At 35.9% G+C, this 22,638-nt stretch overlaps 2 protein-coding genes across 2 annotated transcripts; both read left to right on the top strand.

Moving 5' to 3' along the window:
• The first annotated feature begins 1,404 nt into the window (after positions 1-1,404).
• LOC135837781 (sex peptide receptor-related protein 2-like) lies at positions 1,405-14,345 on the top strand. The gene is made up of 3 exons (XM_065353169.1): positions 1,405-1,914; positions 9,700-10,407; positions 13,812-14,345. The coding sequence occupies exons 1-3, from the start codon at positions 1,904-1,906 to the stop codon at positions 14,206-14,208; spliced, it is 1,116 nt and encodes a 371-aa protein (XP_065209241.1). The 5' UTR covers positions 1,405-1,903; the 3' UTR covers positions 14,209-14,345.
• A 969-nt stretch (positions 14,346-15,314) lies between these two features.
• LOC135837782 (sex peptide receptor-like) lies at positions 15,315-19,893 on the top strand. The gene is made up of 3 exons (XM_065353171.1): positions 15,315-15,588; positions 18,259-18,962; positions 19,342-19,893. Exons 2-3 carry the CDS (start codon positions 18,487-18,489, stop codon positions 19,814-19,816), a joined length of 951 nt encoding a protein of 316 aa, XP_065209243.1. The 5' UTR covers positions 15,315-15,588; positions 18,259-18,486; the 3' UTR covers positions 19,817-19,893.
• The last annotated feature ends 2,745 nt before the right edge of the window (positions 19,894-22,638 follow it).

Below are 22,638 nucleotides of genomic sequence, written 5' to 3' on the forward strand. Positions count from 1 at the left end.
CGAATATCATATTTCTACACTTCATTACATTAAATTGGAAAATCTGCTGGGGGCTCCAGTAATTTTCAAACAGTTGCTGGAGGCTGCAAAACTACTTGAAACCAAGTGCAGTCGACTTGATAATATGTCGAAATTAATAAGTGCATAGTGAATTTCGATTTTCCAACTTCATTTGGTAAAATTTTCATGGGTATTCAAAGCTTCGAAAATCTGCTGGAGAGTTCAAAAGTTTTTAATAAGTCGCCGGAGGCTCCAAAACGATGATCTACTTTATAGCATGTTGAAATATTAGAGTACCGAGTAAATTTCAAATTTCCAATTTCATTTGATAAAATTTTGTGGAAATTCCATGCTTCAGAAATCTGCTGAAGTCTCCAGGAATTTTCAAAAATTCCCCGGAGGTTTCAAAACAAATTTGAAATCACCTGTAGTTGATTTGATGGTGTGTTCAAATACGAATGCGGAGCGAATTTCAGCTTTTCATCTTTATTTGGTAAAGTTTTGCGGAAATATAAAGTTTCAATAATCTTCTGGAAACTTCAAAACTGCTCGAAACGTTTCGAAACCGTTTCCTATCGATTTGGCAGGTCTAAAATAGGGTATTATCCTAAATTTCATCTTTCTAGGTTAATTTGGTAAAATTTTGATTTTTTTCACATTTTTGGGCGGAATTTGATGTTCAAAAATTCACCAAAAATCAAATAATGCACTTTAGCAGTGTTGAAATTTTGTCTGGTGGCTAATTTTTGCATGCGTTTTAAATCGAGCTCTGTCCGGTTCAAAAAATTGAAATGTATAATTAAAGCTGTGATTTCGGCTCACCGGTTAATCAAATTGGCCAACATTTTGTTAGTAAAGTCAACTTTCATAGGAAAAGTTTGCTCTACAAGGTTCCAAGATGTGGGGTGGAATCATTCTTATTGTCTTGTGGCGGTCCAATGCTAAAAAAATTATTTACGAAGAAACACACACATGAGGTGCCCCTGGAAGGGAGATGTTGGCCCTCAAACAAAGAGGATACCCAAAAAAAAAATGTTGGTTTTTCACTCTTGTCGTTACTCATCCAGTTCTGGAGAAAATAGCTCAGTCCCAAATGAAAACATTTGGGAATCTGTATCGATGTAATCGAAATCCAAGACCACTTTTAGGGTTCGACTGAGCCTAAATTTGCAACACTGTAAAACGATTGAGATAGGTTAATCTTCATACAAAAATTACAACAAAACAAAAAATTAATAATTTTCTCGAATGATAACCAAAAGCAAAAAAAAACATGCCAGTTCAATGATGAAATACTAAACCTTCGACAAATTATTGAGTCGAACATGCATCGTGTCGTCGGCGCCATTGCCAGGAAAAATGACGCTCACCACAGGAGAAAAAAATGGTAAAGTCCGTTTAACGTAAGAGATACTTGATGTTAAACTTATAGTTGATAGGACGGAGGAGAAGAGAGATGTAAACATTCACATCTTGAAGCGAATTAACGCAGTCATCGCCGGCTATTTATTGGCTGTTGTACGATTATGCACACGAGACTATGACATAATCGAGTGCATAATTTCATTGATCTTGCTTTGCATACAGATACCATATCTAAACGAATGATGGAGATAGGTATTAGGTACCTATAGGTATACTTGCTGACAAACTATACACAAACGACGTAGCCAAGAATTACGATTTTTTTTATTTTAGCGTAGGTTGGTAAGTACATAAATTCGTATGAGATTTTGAATTTTACGATTATACATTAATGAGAACTTGTTGCGCTAAGATGTTTGTTAGAAATAGGTAACTTTGTGTTTTGTGTTCAACCAATTGGATTAATCAATCGCGCGTGAGAAAAGAACGTCGGCCAAATTTGACAAGAGATATAAAACGAGTACACTACACATCCATCATGAATTTTTCGTAAGTACCTACTTTCATGTGGTATTAACTCAAGTTCATTCAACAAGAGAACCACCGAAGGTTCCTTCCTCAGATTTGAACTGAAATGTGATTTTTGTAAAGAGCACCGTCTGAAAGTCCCCTAACCAGAATTTCAGCGGTGCAAATTAATTTTTCCAATTTTTGTAGAATTTTTAAAAACCTAAGTTTTAAAAATTTCAAAAGGAGGAGTCCAGATCAAGCTATTTTTCGGGCCCAGACAGTTATCGACTCGACTACCCTTAAAAAGTTGTAATGAATGTCCCAAATACGAATCCGCGGTTATAGTTAACCCAAAATGACCATTTTTTGGAGTCCAGGGGTTCCCAAAATTGCTGAAAAAAAGAATTATAAGAACCAGTGAGTATTACTTTAAAAAACCTTTCTACTTTTGTTAAAGTGTAATTATGAATGATTGGAAATAGGGGATTTTATGATAAATAATGCTTTGGGGAAGTTCCAGTAAATATTCCTTAGGGAAGTAATATTTACTAGTACATGTCTAGCTCAGAGAAGAGGCTTTCAATCTTTCTTAATTCAATTTAAACACTAATTCTGAATCTACCTATGAAATGAAACACAGTAGACAAACCATTTTACTCCTATATTCGATGTATGTAATTGAATAAAATGACTTAGCATAATTATACCAAATAATCTTAACTAGGTTAATATTATTTTGTGTTGACATGGAAAACTGTTGGCAGCACCCTACTGACAAGGAATCCGCGATTACGCGGGCGTAAACGCCCCTGAAAACGCGGTTTACTGTCAAGTTTACGCGGTTTTAGTGAGCGATTGACCGCGGATAAGGGCGAATCCGCTATTACGCGTGACAGTGTCATCGCGTAAAGACCGCGTATACGCACTGCGCGAATTGGTTTTGCCAAAAACAGACGGCGTAATCACCGCGTAAAGGCGTTTTGTAGCGTGTTGCATACAATTCTCCTGAAAAATCGTTGAAATTCGCAAATGGCGTAATGGCGTAACCGCGTATAGCGGAAACGAATGAATTTGGATGGCGTATACGCGATTTCGCTATTCTGCCATTGGGTTTTCTGGCAACTGTTAAAAATGTTTCCATTGTGTAAACTTGACATGTACATAAATATCCTGACTAATGATGTGAGTCGCAAATGTTTCACAGGCGATCATCCTCACCTCTAAGATAAAGCCACATCAAAAGAGCATGCAAGAATAGTTTTCTAGGAAACGCTTCTTTGTCCTATTTACTAAACCTGGTGCCTGAAAAAAAAAATTTGAGCAAAAAAATTCTTGCCCACAATGACGAAAAACCACTTTTTTGGGAAAAAATTATGCATCAACGAGTTTTGGATATAAAATTTTGAATTCACCCCAAATATAATATAGAGGAGACATGAATCTAGCAACGTGAATTTTGTCAACATTTTTTGGCACTCCAGGTAGGTAGGAGATATTGACAAAAAAAAATTTGAAACCACAGTATCTGCGAACCTAATTCTTGTACACAAAATTTTTTTCTTTCAAAAATATATTTGCATGAGTATATACTATAAGTAATTGGTATTTTTTTCAAATTTTTCCTCCACGAGGGTCATCTTCAAAAACTCAAAAAACACTCAAAAATATGTTTTTTGTGTCAGGGCACCACCAAAAAAAGCGATACTGCCAGTAATATAATTCTGCAATTTTGCATGCGGGCCTCCAAAAACAATAGAAAACTAGCCAACTTCTTGAAACTCCAATTGTGGGGCCATAGCAAGGCGCCGCGCCTCCACCCCCAATTTTCGGACGAAAGAAGATTGACAATATGGGAATCATCATCATTTATGAATCGAGCTCGCTGAACACGAAAATCAAGTTAAATTTGCAGTTGGACCCTACTAAGGGTCACATTGGGGAGGGGAGTTGCCCAAAAATTGAGTTTTTAGTGAAAAATTCTTCATTATAGTGCTATTTACGTCATCCAACTTCTTAATTAAGGTTTTCTTGAATTAGTTACTGTTCAACATGGGAGTTAATGGCAAGTACATACATTGAAAACATTGTAGGTAAGGTATCTATGTACCAGCCTATGAAGATAAGGGTGGATCGAGGGGAAAAACTGTGGGTTTTTACGTATAAATCATTTTGAGTAGAAAGGTAGGTACCTACATAAATACAGAAGAACCGCTAGCTCCAGAAGTGTCCCTAATGGGAAGATATTATGGGCCCTCCAAGATGGGAAATTTTCGAAAAAGATCGTGCTTTTTTGCTGCAGCAGCCCCTATCCAATTTTTTATGAGCAAAATGGCCCAGTATTTGAGATTCTGCGTCGATCCATGCCATTTCTGTCAAAATCCAAGGCCACTTTTAGGGTTCTACTGGCCAATTGAGAATTTGCAAACTGTTCATTTTTGGGTTGGTTGGTGTTTTAAAAATATTTCTCATCGTTGATGCCAAATATGAATTGAAACATATCATTCCTGAATCTGAGGAAATATTTTGAAACGCAATGGTGGCAATATTTTAATTTTAAAAAATCAAGAAAAATCACCAAAAATTTAGAAAGTTTTTTTGATTTTTCGAAGTTGGCAATAATGACCGAAAAATTCGCACCACCACGTACGTCCCAAAATATGTCCTCAGTTTCAGGAATGGTATCTTTCAATTTAAATTTGGCATTACACATATTAATGAGAAATATTTGCAAAGAATTTCCTATGACACGCGAATATTTACAGTTGAACCCTTTTGATGGTCCACATTTGAATCGATTTTTCTTTACTTGATGATAAGGTACATATCAACGATGTTTTATACAATTTCGGTCAAATTTTACTAGAATTTCTTAATATTTGCAATGTTTTAATGATTTATTCAGGTCCAAAAAGCCAAAAATGAATCAAAATTAAACTTATAAGTATTCTTGGTCGTTGGAAAGCTATTGGTACCCACATTCAAGTTGGTTAATTGGTTATGTTGGCCATAAAAAAACATAAAATATTGGTTTCGGGGTTTGTAGAAATTCATTAATGAACCTTTTTGCTTTTTTTCATATTTTATGGTTTTTCAACAGTTACATTAACCACGGGAAAAAACATGTAGATACATGGATATTGGATACTTGTGCTAAGAACCAATTTAGTTTTCAAAAAATTATTTTACCATCTCAAACTTGTTGCACACTGCTTGAAAATGTCTCAAAAAATTTGAAAAATCATGTTCTACAGATAGGCATTTTTTTCAAGACAAAAAACTCAAAACTGACCAAAAAAATTCTCTCTCTAAACAAGGATTGACAGTTATATATTCCACATTTTGTACCTATTTCTAGACTTACACTAGTGGCGTACTCCTGTAATCCAAGTTAGCCAGCATCCCTTAACAATAGCAGTTGTGAGGGGTAAGAGGAGACCAGCACAGGTAAACAAGCAAACAACAATCACCAAGAATGAGAAAACGTAGCAGCATACAGTAGGTAGTAGGTAAGGTACATGAAACACATATCACACAGGGATATGAAAGAAGGCACCTAGAACTGGTTTCTGTTAATGTTTGAGGGTGGGGTAGGGGTGAAAAAGAAATACCTTACATTGACAATACTCTATTCAACAGTGCCTGTATAAGTGCACATACGTGGTGAGGGGTAGGGAGTGGGGTCTTCACTGGGCTGCAGTTTTATGGTGAAGCAAGATGAGAAAGAACAATAGTCCTTAGCCTATTGATTTTTTAAAAATAAATTTTGGTTACCTACATATGTAAATGCTGAGGACAAAGACGAATGCATAGCCTAATCGCCGCATGGGGGATCCAACCCTCACCAGGTAGCTCTTATAACCAAATCCGCGCTGCGTTTACGCTATTCCGCACCGCGTAATTGCGTAAAATATGCACTATCATTTTTTCGCCATGCAGCACCGCGTATTTCTTGTCAGTAGGGCATAATCTGCCCAGATTATGCGGATGATGTAAAACTATCTCAGGAATAAACCTGGCTTGTAATTGATTAGCGATTGATATTAATTATAAAAGTGGGGTGCAAATACAACTACTTTATCCCTTAAAGGCCCAGACCAAACTTGAAGTGATTCAAAAAAATGCTTTCACTTTTTTGAATAGGTCTTACATGAATATCACTTTAATGTATTGCAAGCCCCCCTGCCCCTCAAAACTATTTCGTAAATGAGGGGTCAACTTTTCATTTTTTTGTAAATTACAAAAATATAAAATACTCAATTGGCCCAAATTTGAGGTAATCTTATATAATCTCATTCCACACACCTGATTATTGGAAGCAAATCCTTGATGAGTCCCGTCCCATTTTTAGTGGGGCATAAATAGGAAAAAGTTAAGGTAAAATACGCCCCAATATGCTACATTTTTAATTTTATGAATTTGTTAATATGCTTTCATAAAATATAATCACAAAGGTTATACACAGGGGGGTACAGAGCAATTTTGTCATATTTTGATTAACTGGTTTCGTAAAAGTGGCTACAACATGAGACATGAGTACATCAAGTACGGCATATGAGAACACACTTTACTTGAAGTAAAAAGTACAAAAATCATTAAATGTGTATACAAGCATGCCTCAGCTTTTTCAAGACTTTTCACTTTCAGTTGCACAAATATCTAAAGCTCATCAGAATAAATTTCACACATCATTCGTAATTTGGGTGAAGTGAAATTTTTGTACGATGATGCAGGTTACTCGACTGGTATCATGATGAGTTACGAAAAATAATAACTATATATACAAGAATGCCTGAGCTTTTTCAGAACTTTCAGCTGTCAGCTTCTCATACCGTACCTCTAAAGCACAAATGAATAAATTTCACACTTCATTCGTAATCAATTTGGATAGCGTGTAATTGTGGTATAATGATGCCATTTACTCGACAAAGACATTGGATGATTGGACCAATCAAAGGGAATCATGATTAGTTACGAAAAATAATTTTTTTCATAACTTTGAGCTGTCAGCTACTCTCAATCACCTCTAAAGCACATCTGTATAAATTTCACATTTAATTCGTAATTAATTTGGATAGTAAAATTTCTGTATGATGATGCAGCTTCCTCCACTACAAGATTTGGCACAACTTATAGGAATAATGATTAGTTATGATAATTATAAACTATAAATACAAGAATGCCTGAGCTTTTTCAGAACTTTTAGCTGCGAGCTACTCTCACCTCTAAAGCACATCTGTATAAATTTCACACATCATTCATAATTAATTTGGATAGTGAAATTTCTGTATGAGAATGTTGTGCCTAATCTTGTAGAGGAAGAAGCTGCATTCTCATACAGAAATTTCACTATCCAAATTAATTACGAATGATGTGTGAAATTTATACAGATGTGCTTTAGAGGTGAGAGTAGCTCGAAGCTAAAAGTTATGAAAAAACTCAGGCATTCTTGTATAATACAGTTATTATTTTTCGTAACTAATCACAATTCCCTTTGATTGGTCCAATGTCTTTGTCGAGTAAATGGCATCATTATACCACAATTACACACTATCCAAATTGATTACGCATGAAGTGTGAAATTTATTCATTTGTGCTTTAGAGGTACGGTATGAGAAGCTGACAGCTGAAAGTTCTGAAAAAGCTCAGGCATTCTTGTATATATAGTTATTATTTTTCGTAACTCATCATGATACCAGTCGAGTAACCTGCATCATCGTACAAAAATTTCACTTCACCCAAATTACGAAAGATGTGTGAAATTTATTCTGATGAGCTTTAGATATTTGTGCAACTTAAAGTGAAAAGTCTTGAAAAAATACACATTTAATGATTTTTGTACTTTTTACTTCAAGTAAAGTGTGTTCTCAATTCTCATATGCCGTACTTGATGTACTCATGTCTCATGTTGTAGCCACTTTTACGAAACCAGTTAATCAAAAAATGACAAAATCGCTCTGTACCCCCCTGTGTATAACCTTTGTGAATATATTTTATGAAAGCATATTAACAAATTCATAAAATTAAAAATGGAGCATATTGGGGCATATTTTACCTTAACTTTTTCCTATTTATGCCCCACTAAAAATGGGACGGGACTCATCAAGGATTTGCTTCCAATAATCAGGTGTGTGGAATGAGATTATATAAGATTACCTCAAATTTGGGCCAATTGAGTATTTTGTATTTTTGTAATTTACAAAAAAATGAAAAAGTTGACCCCTCATTTACGAAATAGTTTTGAGGGGCAGGGGGGCTTGCAACACATTAAAGTGATATTCATGTAAGACCTATTCAAAAAAGTGAAAGCATTTTTTTGAATCACTTCTAGTTTGGTGTAGGCCTTTAAGGGTTATAATTAATAGGGTTGTGAAGGAAACTGGGTAAGATTTAGGATACATCTCTTACCTCAACACTGTACACATTCCCACCTTGTCGGGGTGCTACTAATACTAAGCAAGTCAGTGGGTATTGGTTAAAAGTTCACATTGCTATGGGTCAAACCCCTAAGATCCGGATCGAATAAGGGTTCTTCCAAAATTTAACGAATAAATCAACATAACATTATTTGCATTATGAAACACATTAACCAGATAGCCACGTGATGGGTAACATTATAAAATAGGGAGAGTGGAACTGGGCCACTCCAGCCTTGTGTAGTACTAACTCCGTGATATTAGAACAGGCGAGCTCGAGGTACCTGAACCAAGTGATTTCATGATGTTCACGATCAGAGCTTGGAACCTTGGATAGAGAATATATTTGTACACGTAACCTTTGGTCCCCACTATGTAATAAGTTCAATAATCTCTGCTGCGAGAACTTTACATTATAAACCACCTAAAGCAGTTGGGCCATATCTCAACCTCACACTTTAATATCTGTTTGAACACGATGAACGTTATGCGAGGTGATTGTCCTATTTTCGACCCTCGAGGACAGACATGGAGAGGAGGTAATTTTTGAAAAATTTTGGAACCACCATTTTGAACCCCGCTAATAAATGTCTGCAGGTTATTAGTAGGTACGTATGTGCCTGAAAAACCTGAATTCTACCAAATTTTGAGCTCAATAAAATTTTTCTCTGGTACTCAAAGGTGCAATTTTCCTATTTTTTGTAATTTCAATATTTTGGGAATCCCTGTAAACTGGAAACATGCGATTTGCGCCAACATAAGATTTTGAGGCACCTATGTATTCAATTATCTAGAGGAAGAAGTTTAATCAAGCTTCCTGTATATTTGTAATATTGAAACCTTTTTTTTTTTTAGAGACCCCACACTTTAGGCACCCGTAAAAAAAGCGTTTATGCATATTTTTTAAAAATAAATTGAACAATTTACATTTGAAACACGCTGGCAGGTGCTCGATAATTTTTCATTTGATTTTTACTGTAACTTTCATAATCGATCTTTTTTGGAGCCAAATTCTGAGATTATACTTCGTTGAAATCGTGAAAGCGCGATTTTGACGTTTTTTCAAGAGGTAAAATCTCAGAATCTTACCAAAAAAAATAAAAACAATTATGAAACAGGTTGGGCAGCCACAGGAACGAAAAAATCACGATTTTTTTTTCGAAAATGCTCTTCAATGCCTCATATTTTTCCTCCAGGGATATCTTGGGGGCTAAATTTTTTGGTGGGTAATTTTCGACTGAAAATAAAGATTTCTGCTTGATTCGTTTAAAATCCTATGATTTTTTTGGGGGGGGGAGAACCTTTTATTTTTGGTCCTTTCTAAGGAGAAACCGTGAAAATTGTTACTTCAAGATGAGATTATTGGAATTTTTCATCAGACACTAATCAATTTTTTTCTCTCTCTTTCAAGGAGAATATTCTTGCTGAATGCGGAGCCAATATGTGGCAGTGGCCTGGTATCATTTTACGCTGCTTACGTCGAGTATATCAGCCCGTACCTGTTTTTTATCGTCAGTATAATAGGATCAACGCTGAATATATTCTGCATCATCGTATTCACGAGGAAATCCATGATTTCGCCCAACAACCTGATTTTCGCTCATTTAGCCATCGTCGATTTAGCTACCCTCATTACCTACATGCCACGCTGGGCTAACGAGGCTATAAGACTGAAGATGTACTCTGTTAAGGAGCACAGGACATACGAATGGGAAATCATAGGCAAGTATTCGTATCACGTCGCAGCAATATTCCACGGAACATCAGTCTGGCTAGCTATCATGTTGGCAGTTTGGCGATACATAGCCATCGTACATCCTTTGAAGGAACGCCAATGGTGTAATTTGAAAACTACCAAGATTTTCATAGCTGTGGGATATGTAACGACGTGTTCCTTCGGGATAATACCTTTTTTTTTCGCGCTTGAAGTTCAAGCATTTGATAGGTTACTCGATAGCGACGGATATATAACCTGGAATCGGACCATCGGTATTCCAACCAAACTTTTCCTGTTACAACCGGTCGAATCCAGCCGAGAAATAACAATACTGTTAGCGTTGGCTACTGCAGTCATCGTGAAAATACTACCAATGGTTCTTGTGTCTGTGTACAGTTATAAGTGAGTAATAAAATGCGCACCGAGGGGACCTCTCGAACTGACACACATACGATTTGAACGAAACCACGGTACGCTTCTCAAGTTCGTTTTTTAAGTTTTTGGCGTAAGATTTATGAACATTTAAAAAATTCAAAAAAACAGTTTTAAGGGCGATTTTTGAACTTTTTTATGAAATAGGTAACTACCGAAAGGCAGCAAAGAATTTGAGCAGTTTTTGCTTTTTAACGTATTATGAGGGAGTTCAGAATAAAGCAGGACTTTTTGGCGATTGGTAGGTAGATAAAGTGAGAATTTAGCAATTTCTGGTAAAAAGCGAAAATTAGACAATTTTAGCAAAAAAGGACCTTTTTAGCTGCATATTTCTGGTGAAAAAAAAAGATATAGCATCAGGACTAGGGTGTCCCTTAGAAAAAAGTTTTGAATTTTTTGCGGGACACCCCCCCTCCCATTTGGTTTGTATACATGAGAAAATGATGCCCAAAAATTTTTAGTCCAATCGGAGTGTATTAACCAGCCCCGCATCGCCCCTCTTTATTGAAAAAAGTAGCGCGCCCGAGCTCCGCATTACTCCACCACGGCGCGTGGCACACAAAACGCAACGTACGGGGGTTTATACGCGCCAACATCTTTCCACTTCCTATTGTTTTTGTTGGTGCTTGCAGGTTTTGGAACTTTTGTTCATAACTCCTTGATGTCTCCCCATCACCTTTGCTTGTTCGTTATGCACATTCTTGCCTTTTATGCACTTTTTTGGAACTGATACTACTACTACATAATTATAATAAGTTGTGCCTTCATGTGATTTTGAAGAATGTGATGCATTTTGACTAGTAATTTACGAAATTATTGAAGCCTTTCAGTGCTCATAGGCAATTTAAATTTTTCCGCTTTCCTGCCCACCTCCACCCCCCCCCCTTCAAATCAGGAAAACAAAAATCAGAATTCGCAATTTCAAGGAACATATTTTTATACAATCTAGATTTTGTTATTCTCGATAAAAATGATTACATTGTATTTGGCTAAATTTGAAAAAAGAGCAAGATATTTCAACACAAAAAAATGGGTTTTGAAAAATAGTTCAATCGCCATTAGTTTCCATGAAAATAAAAATAAAAGTTTTTAAAAATTGCTTTTTTTTAATTTTTAAATTTTTTTTGAAAATAATTAGCAACTGGAAAAAGTATTTCTAAAAAAAAAAAAAAAAAAACGTAGATATTAAAAGAAAAAAACGCGAAAAATAGTTTCCCTAAAATTACCTTGCCTAAAAATGAAGAGTGATATTCCAAAACTCGCTTTGTCCATTTTTATTGAAGTGCGTTTTTCAGTGGAACCTGGTAGATGAAGACAAGTATTAACTCACATTCCTACATCATCAACCTACCAAAATGAGATGTTAAACTCATCTAAATAGCCAATTCACTAAAAAATTTAAAAAAATAAGGTTCCAAAACGCGCTTTGTCCATTTTTATTGAAATTTTTTCAGCAGTATTTAGTGGATGAAGTGTATACCTACACTCCTACATCATAAATCCACCCAAATAAAGTGCTAAACTCGCCTAAAAAATCAATTTATCCGTTTAAAGGGAAACTGTTTTTCCTCTCTCCTGAAAAGTTGCGAAAATGGACAAAGCGAGTTTTGGAATATCACTCTTCAAATGTATTTCAGAATAATATTACCAAAATAAAAGTGGTTTGTTCAGAACTGATTTTTGCCGTTTCCAATGGACTTTTTTTCTTCTTTTTTGATGATACAAATGAGAAGCTTATTACAAAAGTAGCCCGTGTCACATGAACCTATGCAATCTCTAAAGCTCTCCCTTGAGCGTACCCAGTATCATAAATGTAAACTCTATAAAGCAATTCCTCTCAGGGCTACTCAGGGTAGACCAACTTGACGGTCATTTCATCATTACAACATGATCTCCGCAGTTGGCAACAGGTGCAATCGAGTGAAAAGGGTCCAAAAGTTCATGTGACAAGGGCTACTTTTGCAATGAGCTCCTCAAATATGAATTTTTTGATAAATTCAAAAATGTTTTACCTCCCTCTTTAATTAAATTGTATTCATTTCATTTCTGTATTAAACTCTAATAATTACAGTCATATGTTCAGGTTTTCAATTCATTTTTTATTGAAAAGTGCAAAATTTATTCATAAAACAGAAATCACCGGCGCTTCCCCGCAGAAAAAAAGTCATAGTTTTTACTGTAGAATGGTATATTGTTCTTCAGAGGCACCGAGGAGTTATGAACAAAAGTTCCAAAGCCTACAAGCACCAACAAAAATAGTAAGAAGTAGAAAGCTGTTGGCGCGTATCAACCCCCGTACGTTACGTTTCATGTGCCACGCACCGTGGTGGAGTAATGCTGAGCTCGGGCGCGCTCCTTTTTTCAACAAAGAGGGGCGATGCGGGGCAGGTTAATATACTCCAATTGGGCTGAAAATTTTTGGGCATTATTTTCTCATGTATACAAACCAACTGGGGGGGGGGTCCCGAAAAAAATTTGAATTTTTTTTTCACCAAGTAGATATAAATAAGGGACACCCTAATCAGGACTAATTTTTAGAAAAAAGTGGGTTTTTTTTGGAAATTTTCGCAAAAAAACACAACTTATCAAAAAAATGCTAAAAAAACTATATTTTTTTCTGTTTCAGACAATTTTTGACAAATTTTGTCAAAAAAAATGAGACTTTGGGAATTTTTTCAGAAAAAATGGATCTTTTTGGAATTTTTTGAGATAAACTACAATTTTTTTAATTTTTAGCAAGAAACCACGATTTTGGGCAAATTTGAAAAAAGAGGGATTTTTACTATTTGTTCAGTATTTTTGGCAAAAGCGAGATATTTTTACTTGTTTTCTTCACTTTTAAGAGTTCGATTTTGAGATATTGAAAAAAAAAAGAGTTTGAGATCACGGAAAACTAAGTGAAAACGTAATTTGTCCACACGAAAAAGTAATCAAAAGGTTACAAAATGCAGATAAAAATCTCCCTTACCCATCTTACTCCCTCAGAAAAAAACATTGAGATGTTCTGCTTTTTAATTTTAGTAAGTTGGATTATTTTGCACCTTCTGGAAAAATACCAATTTTTAAACGTCTAGCCAGAGGAAGAGCTTTTTGTGCAATTTTCAGGAAAAAAAAACAAGACTACTGTATGTACAATTTTTGGAAAAAATAGACTTTTTTGGAATTTTTGTGGAAAAAAAATACTTTTAGCTAAAACCAACTTTTGAACATGCTGAAATTTTTTTTCGAGGATTTTAGAACGATTGCTCTCTGGATCTAGCTTAGTTTTGTTCAAATCGGAACGTGTCAATGCATAAAATTCTCTCGTGAGTACCACTCAATATTAAAAGGGAGAGTTTTTCAATCCTAATACTAGTACTGTAATTTTCCCCTAGATGTATCGTTGCTCTACAACTAGCGAAAAACCGTCGCAAGAAATTAACAATCAGATTGAACGAAAGTAATACAACAAACACAAGAAAGAATCCATTGACAGATCGTACGACAAGAATGTTATTAGTAATATTAGCTTTATTCTTTACACCTGAAATGCCACACGCAATATTTTTTTTATTGGTTGTAATTATTGGTCAGAAGTTTGACGTGTGTCTTTCGTACTTATTTGAAGTATTCAACGATATAGTCTTGGTCTGCATATCGTGTAATTTTATAGTTTATTATACAATGAGTCGGCAGTTTCACGACACTTTTATCCAACTGTTTAACAGTAAGCCATCTTCGGCTCAGCCAAAACCGGCGCTTATTTTAGCTGATCGTGAGGTCCATATGTGATGTGTGATGTGACATGATACTTTCGCACGATCGAGTGTCAAAATAGACAATTTGAGGAGTATTACGATAATCACCTGAATTCATACGAGTACCTATGTAATGAAGTGATACTTGAATAAAATATCTGAATTGAAAAATTTCTCATTTTAATCAAGTGACACATGCAACCAATTTTCTGGAGAAAATTCAAGTTAGGCATAACCTATTAAGTAAAACGGTTGAAGTGAGGATAATTTTAAATAAACAAACAAACAAAAATCTCGGAGTTGCGAATATCATGTTTCTACACTTGATTAGATGAAATTGAAAAATCTGCTGGAGGCTCCAGTCATTTTCAAATAGTTGCTGGAGGCTCCTTCAGCCAATTTTTTAAAAAGTGAAAAATTTTGACGATTTTTGGCCAAAAGTAAGACTTTGGAAGGTTTAGCAGAAAACAGATTTTTTTGGAAAAAGTTAGTCGCTGAAAAAAGGTACAATTCGCGGAGTATTACGATCATCACCTCCATTCATTAATGTAATGAAGTGATACTCGAATAAAACTTATGAACTGAAAAATGGCTACTTTCAGTGACATAGGTATATCCAACCATTTTTCTAAAGAAAACTCTCAGTTGTGAAAATTTCAAGTTTCAAAAATCTTCTAGAATCTTCAGAACTCCTCAAAACGGTTTGAAACCATTTCCCATCGATTTGGCAGGTTCACGGCAGTCTAGGTCAATTTAGTAAAATTTGGATTTTTTTTCTCATTTTCGACCTGGCAAGTTGGCTTTAAAATAATATACCTCCTTTATGAAAAAAATTGTTCAAAAGATTGGAGGGGGAAGGGTGCAATTATTCCTATTGTCATATGCGGGACTGATAGAAGTTGGATGAATTGACACAGCTACCTAAATCTGTACAGAACTTAGTGTCATGATGAAAATCATTGATTTGGTAGGTGTTCGCAAAATCACGATCGTATCTCGTCTAGATAACCACTTTTTACATCCGAATCTCACCTTGATGAGTACGAGTATTCTTCGTATATAAGAACAGGAATGCGCCAAAATCGAATGCATAATTTTACTGCGCTTGTTTTCCAAACACATACCCAGATGAATGGTTGGAAGAGGATTTACACAGGCACACATGTACAGATGAAACCGTTTTAAAATGCAAATTTTCGATTTAGGTTTCATTTTCTCTCGCATGAAAATTTGAATTTTACGGATAGACATTGATGAGTAAGTATTTCACGTATTAAGATGTTTATTCGAAATCGGTGAGTTTGTGTTTCGTGTTGTGTTCAACTAATCGAATTCATAAAATAAATAAGAACATTGGCGAAATTTGCTTCGCGATATTATAAACGAGAATTGACAGCAATTTCTTCATGGATTTGTAAGTACCTACATACTTTCAGACGATATTTACTTAAAATAATAGTGGTTACGAAAATCATACTGAATTAAACCGTAATTCGACGGATTGGTGTTCGGCTTCAAAAAAAAAAAAAAAAAAAAATGGTTTAGATACTTGGTGCCATCGTGTCGAATACAATGTTATACGCATTTATTTTTATACAGTAAAATACTCTAAAACTGATAAGGCTATATTCGTGTTCAGCTATATCGAAAACATACTATTAGTCAGGGAGCCCGCATAAGGATCTATTGCACCCCCCGTCGATCCTCCGGGACAACTTTTTTCTTTAAAGGGGAGTCCTAAGGAACATTTCTAGCCCTTGTCCTGTAAGAAAAGGTAGCCCTACTTACAAAATAGCAGCCATTTGGATTGACAGGTCAGCCGAAATCGCAGATTTTGCATTCCAACATAGGACTTGCACGAAATTTTTTAAACCGTACAAAGGTAGGTAGATCCAAAGATCAGGAAAAAATTCATCACCTGTCAAAATTTCAAGCGCTAAAGTGCCTTTTTAGATTTTTAGTGAATTTTTGAAAACCAAATTTAGGCCAAAAATGAGGGAAAAAATCAAAATTTCACCAAATTGACCAGGAAAGCTGAAATTTGGCATATACTCTATTTTCGACATTCCAAATCGATTGGATACTGTTTCAAACCGTTTTGAGTAGTTCTGGAGCCTCCAGCAGATTTCTGAAACTCGAAATTCCAACAAAATTTCATCAAATGGAGATGGAAAGCCGAAATTCATTCTGCAAACTAATTTCAATACGCAACGACGTCGACTGCAGGTGGATTTCAATTCGTTTTGGAGCCTCCAGCAACTTTTTGAAAATTTCTGGAGCCTCCAGTAGATTTTCGAAACATTCAAATTTCCTCAAAATTTCATCAAATGGAGATGTAAAGCCGAAATTCATTCTGCAAACTATTTTCAATACGCTACGAAGTCGACTGCTGGAGGATTTAAAGTCGTTTTGGAGCCTCCAGCGACTTTTTGAACGGTTGTATGGCGTTTTTTAGAAAATTAAAATTTCCAAAAAGTAGCTCGAAGCTTCAAAATCATTTAAAACCATCATGCAGTCGACTTCGTATCGTATTAAAATTGGTTTGCGAAGTAAATTTCAGCTTGATAACGTGATTTGATAAAATTCTGTGGGAATTTCAAGTTTCAAAAATCTGGTGGAGACTCCAATCATTTTCAAAAGGTCGCTGGAGGCTCCAAAATGAGTTGAGCCCACCTGAAGTCTTCTTCAGAGGGTGTTGCAATTGAAGTGCAGAGTAAATCTCGGCTTTCCATCTCTGTTTCAAGAAATTTTGGGGAAATTTCAATTTTCATAAATCTACTGGAGGCTCCAGTAATTTTTATAAAGTCGCTGGAGGCTTCAAACCGACTTGAAATCCACCTGCAGTCGACGTTGTTGCGTATTAAAATCAGTTTGCAGAATGAATTTCGGCTTTCCAACTCCATTTTGATGAAATTTTGTGGGAATTTCGAGTTTCAAAAATCTGCTGGAAGCTCCAAAACTGCTCAAAACGGTTTGAAGCAGTTTCCAATTGATTTATTGGCATGTCGAAAATAAAGTATATCTCAAATTTCAGCATTCTTGATGAATTTGGTAAAATTTGGATTTTTCCCCTCATTTTTGGCCTAAAGTCGATTTTCAAAAATTCACACAAAAATCGAAAAAGGCACTTGAGCACTTGAAAATTTGACAGGTGCGATTTCGGCTGACCTGTCAATCAAAATGGTCGCCATTTTGTAAGTAGGACCACTTTTTTTTAAAGACAAGGGCTAGAAAAATGTTCCTTAGGAATTCCCCTTTGAGAAAAAAGTTGTCCCGGATGATCGACCGGGGAGAAAGAGGTGCAATAGACCCTTATGCGGGCTCCCCTCAACTATATTTTTATGGGTCACGCGAATAGAACTAGTTTTTCCACTTCTACCCCTTTGGGGAGGTTCTGGGAGCCGTGGATGAAGTCCAATCAAAAATCTGACGTCATATTCGTGTTCGGCGTCGCCGAAAACATACAATTCGATATATCACATGCCCCAGATTTTTTTTTGGATGTTTTGCCCAAATTTGGGGGAGGGGGTGCTCCACTCCATTGAAAAATCCTACCTCGAAAATTAATTATTTCGAAAAAATATCAAAATGTATATCTATGGAAATTTTTTCAGAATTTTAAATGGTATCTCACACTTTACAGTGCCATTTTGAAATTTGATCAACTTTTGAAAATGTCAAAATACTTAAAAAGTTCAAAATGCATTTTTACCTTTCAAACTGTGAAATCAGTTTTAAGTATCATAGCTTTGGAGGTATGCGCTGCTGATGTTGAATACCTCGAGACAATGTGAAAATAATTGAAGCCCCCCTCCCCCCTCCAACCATCCCCTGAGGGGACTGGGACCAGACTGATTGCGGGATTCTTACTTATTGGGTGAGTAGACATTATGAGAAAAGTTGAGCGAAATCGCAGGACATGAATCGAAAAAGTTGATCGAATTGAGGTGGAATGACCTTACGTGAACGACTATGTGAGGCTTTAAATTTTAATTCAATCTTCTCCGAACATTAACAATTTTTTTTTCATCGTATGTCTATTGTCTACTGCCCACTGTGAATCTGACTTATTTTCTGTTTCAAGGAAAAAAACCCTAATACGATCGGAACCAGTCTGCGGCACGGGCCTGATACACTTCAGCGTTTACTACGCCGAGCACATCTGTCCTTACTTGCATTCCACCTGGGACGTGATCGGATCAACGCTCAATATATTCAACATCATCGTATTCACGAGGAAATCCATGATTTGTCGAATAGTCTGATTTTCGCTAATTTAGCCATCGTCGATTTAGCCACCATTCTAGCCTACATGCCACGTTCGTGGCAAGAATCAACCAGGCAGAAGATGTACTCGGTGAAGGAGCAAAGGGTATACGAATGGGAACTGATATCACTTTTTTCTTGGCATACGGCAGCAACCTTCCACCAAATATCAATCTGGCTAACCATCATGTTGGCGGTTTGGCGTTACATAGCTATCGCACATCCTTTGAAGGAACGCCAATGGTGCAGTTTGAAAACCACCAAGATTTTCATAGCTGCAGGATATGTTGTGTATCCTGTAGTTTGGATACCTACTTATTTCTTATTCAGAGTCGCGACGATAGATACGTTACTGGATAACGATGGGAATCTGACCTCGAATCGGACTATCGGTATCCCTTCCACGATTTTCCAGATGCAAGAGATCGAAGCGAGCTCAGCTATTGTTGTATTGGTGAATGCGTTCTATGCGTTGGTACCGAAATTGGGACCGATAGTTGTCCTATCTGTTTACAGTTACAAGTGAGTAATAAATACAGTGTTACAAATAAATATGCAAGGCTCACACTTTAAAAAAAAAACAAAACAAAGTGAGAACTAAATAATATTTTCAATTACTGGCTTAACCAACTTATTACGGGGGAAAAAACAAGACTCTGACAATTTCAAAATATAAATTGGCTTTTTGGCAATTTTTGACAAAAAAAACGAAACTTTTGAACAATTTTTGGAATTTTTTGTAAAAAAAATCAGTTTAAGTCGTTTTGCTGAAAAACAAACAATTTGGTCGTTTGTAGAAAAGCGAGAATTTTTGATAATTTTAGCAAAAAGCAGGACCTTTCGAAAGGATAATTCGAAACCAAATTCGTATCATATCAATAATCTCATAATTTTTCCACAGATTAATCGTAGCTCTGCTGCAAGCGAAGAACCGTCGCCAAGAATTAAACGCAAGCATGCATAAAAGCAACGCAACAAACACGAAGAATAATCAATCCACAGATCGGACAACAAAAATGATATTAGTAGTATTAGGCTTATTTTTTATAGCTGAAATGCCACATGCATGTAGTTGCATATTGACAGCCATGTACGGTTACTCGTTCTACTTGGGATGTTACGTATTCGTGGTGGAAATATTTAATTTTTTGACGTTATTCTGCATGTCGGTTAATTTTCTAGTTTATTATATAATGAGCCAACAATTTCGAAACACTTTTCACCAATTGTTCAAATGTAATAAGGCATCTTCTGCTCAGCAAAACCCAGGCTCGACTTTATCACAGAATCGAACATCATACAATACGAGTACTTCGACTCGATCGAATATCACAATGCTCAGTTCGACTCCATCATCGAGTACTACGACCCTCTAATAATAAGTAGGTATACTCATAGGTAAATAAGCAATGTTTAATTTCACAGATGTGGCTCATATAAAATTTTTCATCCATTTTTTTTCTTTTCTGTCGTCGGATTCTCACATCATTGCCAAGCTCTTTATGCAATTATGCATCGCAGCAGTAATTTCCGACATCTTTTCTTTTTTACCTACATATTTTCGAGAAATTCAATTTGAAGAACGAACAGAAAAACGATTTTCAATCAACGTCATTGCCAACTGCATAATTTCGAGGTAGCATTAAAATTGTTTTTTAGTTCAGGGAGTCAAAAAAAAAATACTTTAAAAACCAGATTCAGTATTATAATTTTTGAGATCATTGAATCGTGTTTCAATTTCAGAACTATCTTTTTTTTTTATTAACCCAAGGTACACTCATACACATAGGTAAAGAAAGAAAAAAAACATAAGACAAAATGGAGGTGGGTACTTTGGACGAAAATTCAATTTCATTTTTGAAAGTAATTTTATGTACGTCGTATTTGGGTCATTCCATGTCAACTCAACCAAAAAAAGGCAATTTTGAAAGCCATGTCTTTCAATTTCGCTCAAATTTTTTTTACAATATAAATACCCACCCAGTATGTAAGAACTCCGCAATTAGTTTGGTCCCAGCCCCCCAGGGGGGATGGGGGGCTTCCATTATTTTCACATCGTCTCGAGGTACTCAATTTCAGCAGCCCATTCCTCCAAAACTATGATACTTTGATCAAAACTGATTTCACAGTTTGAAAGGGCATTGAATTCAAAACTTTTTAAGCATTTTGAAATTCCCAAAAGTTGAAAGTTGAACTTTCAAATAAGTTCAAATTTCAAAATGACGCTGTAGGTGGGAGCTACCCTTTAAAATTTTGAAAAAATTTCCATGGATGTACATTTTGATGCTTTTTGGAAATATTTAAGTTTCGAGATGAGATCTCCCAATCGAGGGGGAGCATCCCCACCTCCAATCTTGATTGAAACTTTCGAAAGAAAATCTGGGGCATGTGACATATCGAATTGTATGTTTTTGGTGACGCTAAACACGAATATGGCATCAGATTTTTGATAGGACTACATCCACGGCCCCCAGCATCTCCCCAAAGGGGGTGAAAGTTTAAGAAAGTGTTTTGTTCGTGCGACACATGGAATAGTATGTTTTTGGCGACGCTGAACACGAATATGACGTCAGATTTTTGATTGGACCCCATCCGCGGCCTCCAACAATTTTTTTAGACTTTTAACCATTAGGGGAGGTTCTAGGGGCCATGGGTGAGGTCGATTTAAAAAACTATGGCTATATTCGTGTTCATCGAAATCGAAAACATACCATTTCATGTGTCACACGAATGTAACCATTTTTGGGGTGGTTGCCCCCTTTGGGGAGGTGCTGGGGGCCGTGGATGTGGTCCTATCAAAAATCTGATGTCATATTCGTGTTCAGCGTCATCAAAAACATACAATTCGATATGTCACATGCCCCAGATTTTCTTTCGAAAGTTTCAATCAAAATTGGGGGTGGGGATGCTTCCCCTCGATTGGGAGATCTTATCTCGAAACTTAAATATTTCGAAAAAGCATCAAAATGTACATCCATGGAAATTTTTTCAAAATTTTAAAGGGTAGAGCTCCCACCTACAGCGTCATTTTGAAATTTGAACTTTCAATTTGAAAGGTCAACTTTCAACTTTTGAAAATTTAAAAATGCCTAAAAAGTTCTGAATGAAATGCCCGTATATATTGTAAGAAAAAATCGAGCGAAATCGAAAGACATGACTCAAAAACGTTGGTTGAGTTGACATGGAATGACCCATTTATGAACTAACGAAATAGGTAACCTAAAAAGATCGAAGTGAGGATGATTTTAAATAAACAAACAAACAAAAATCTCGGAGTTGCGAACATCATGTTTCTACACTTCATTAGATGAAATTGAAAAATCTGCTGGAGGCTCCAGTAATTTTCAAATTGTTGCTGGAGGCTACAAAACGACTTGAAACCAAGTGCAGTTGACTTGATAGCATGTCGAAATTAAAGTGAAGAGTAAATTTCGATTTTCCAACTTCATTTGATAAAATTCTCATGGGAATTCAAAGCTTCAAAAATCTGCTGGAGACTCCAGGAATTTTCAAAAATTCCCTGGAGGTTTCAAAACGACTTGAAATCACTTGTAGTCGACTTGATTGAGTGTTCAATTTCGAATACACAGCGAATTTCAGCATTTCAATTTTTTATTGGCGAAGTTTTGAGAAAAATGGAAATATACGAGTAAAGATTCAAAAATCTTCTACAGGCTCCTGAACTGCTCGAAACGGTTCAAAACAGTTTAAAATCAATTTGGCAGGTCGAAAATAGGGTATATCCCAAATTTCAGCTTTCCAGGTCAATTTCGTAAAATTTTGATTTTTTTCTCATTTTTGGCCTAAATTTGATGTTCAAAAATTCACCAAAAACCAAATAATGCACTTTAATACTTGAAATTTTGGTTGGTTATAAATTTTTGCATGCTCTTTCGATCGAGCTCTGTCCGGTTCAAAAAATTGAAACGCAAAAGCTGCGATTTCGGCTCACCTGTCAATCAAATTAGCCACCTCTACAAGGTTCCATGATGTGGGTTGGAATCATTCCTATTGTCATGCGGTAGACCACTACAAAAAAAAATTATTTACGAAGAAACACACACATGACCTGTGCCCCTGGAAGGGAGATGTTGACCCTCAAAGAAAGGGCATTTCCAAAAAAAATTGTGTGATTTTCACCCTTGTTGTTACCCATCCAGTTCTGGGGAAAATAGCCCAGTTCCAAATGAAAATATAT

This window comes from Planococcus citri, chromosome 2 (genome assembly GCF_950023065.1).
Source record: "Planococcus citri chromosome 2, ihPlaCitr1.1, whole genome shotgun sequence".
Lineage (NCBI taxonomy): Eukaryota > Metazoa > Arthropoda > Insecta > Hemiptera > Pseudococcidae > Planococcus > Planococcus citri.

Excerpts from the sequence above, each read along its gene's own strand:
- LOC135837782 (XM_065353171.1), top strand. The coding sequence starts at position 18,487 with ATGCCACGTTCGTGGCAAGAATCAACCAGGCAGAAGATGTACTCGGTG. Across the intron at positions 18,963-19,341 it reads CTATCTGTTTACAGTTACAA|ATTAATCGTAGCTCTGCTGC; the intron begins GTGAGTAATAAA and ends ATTTTTCCACAG.
- LOC135837781 (XM_065353169.1), top strand. Across the intron at positions 10,408-13,811 it reads GTGTCTGTGTACAGTTATAA|ATGTATCGTTGCTCTACAAC; the intron begins GTGAGTAATAAA and ends ATTTTCCCCTAG.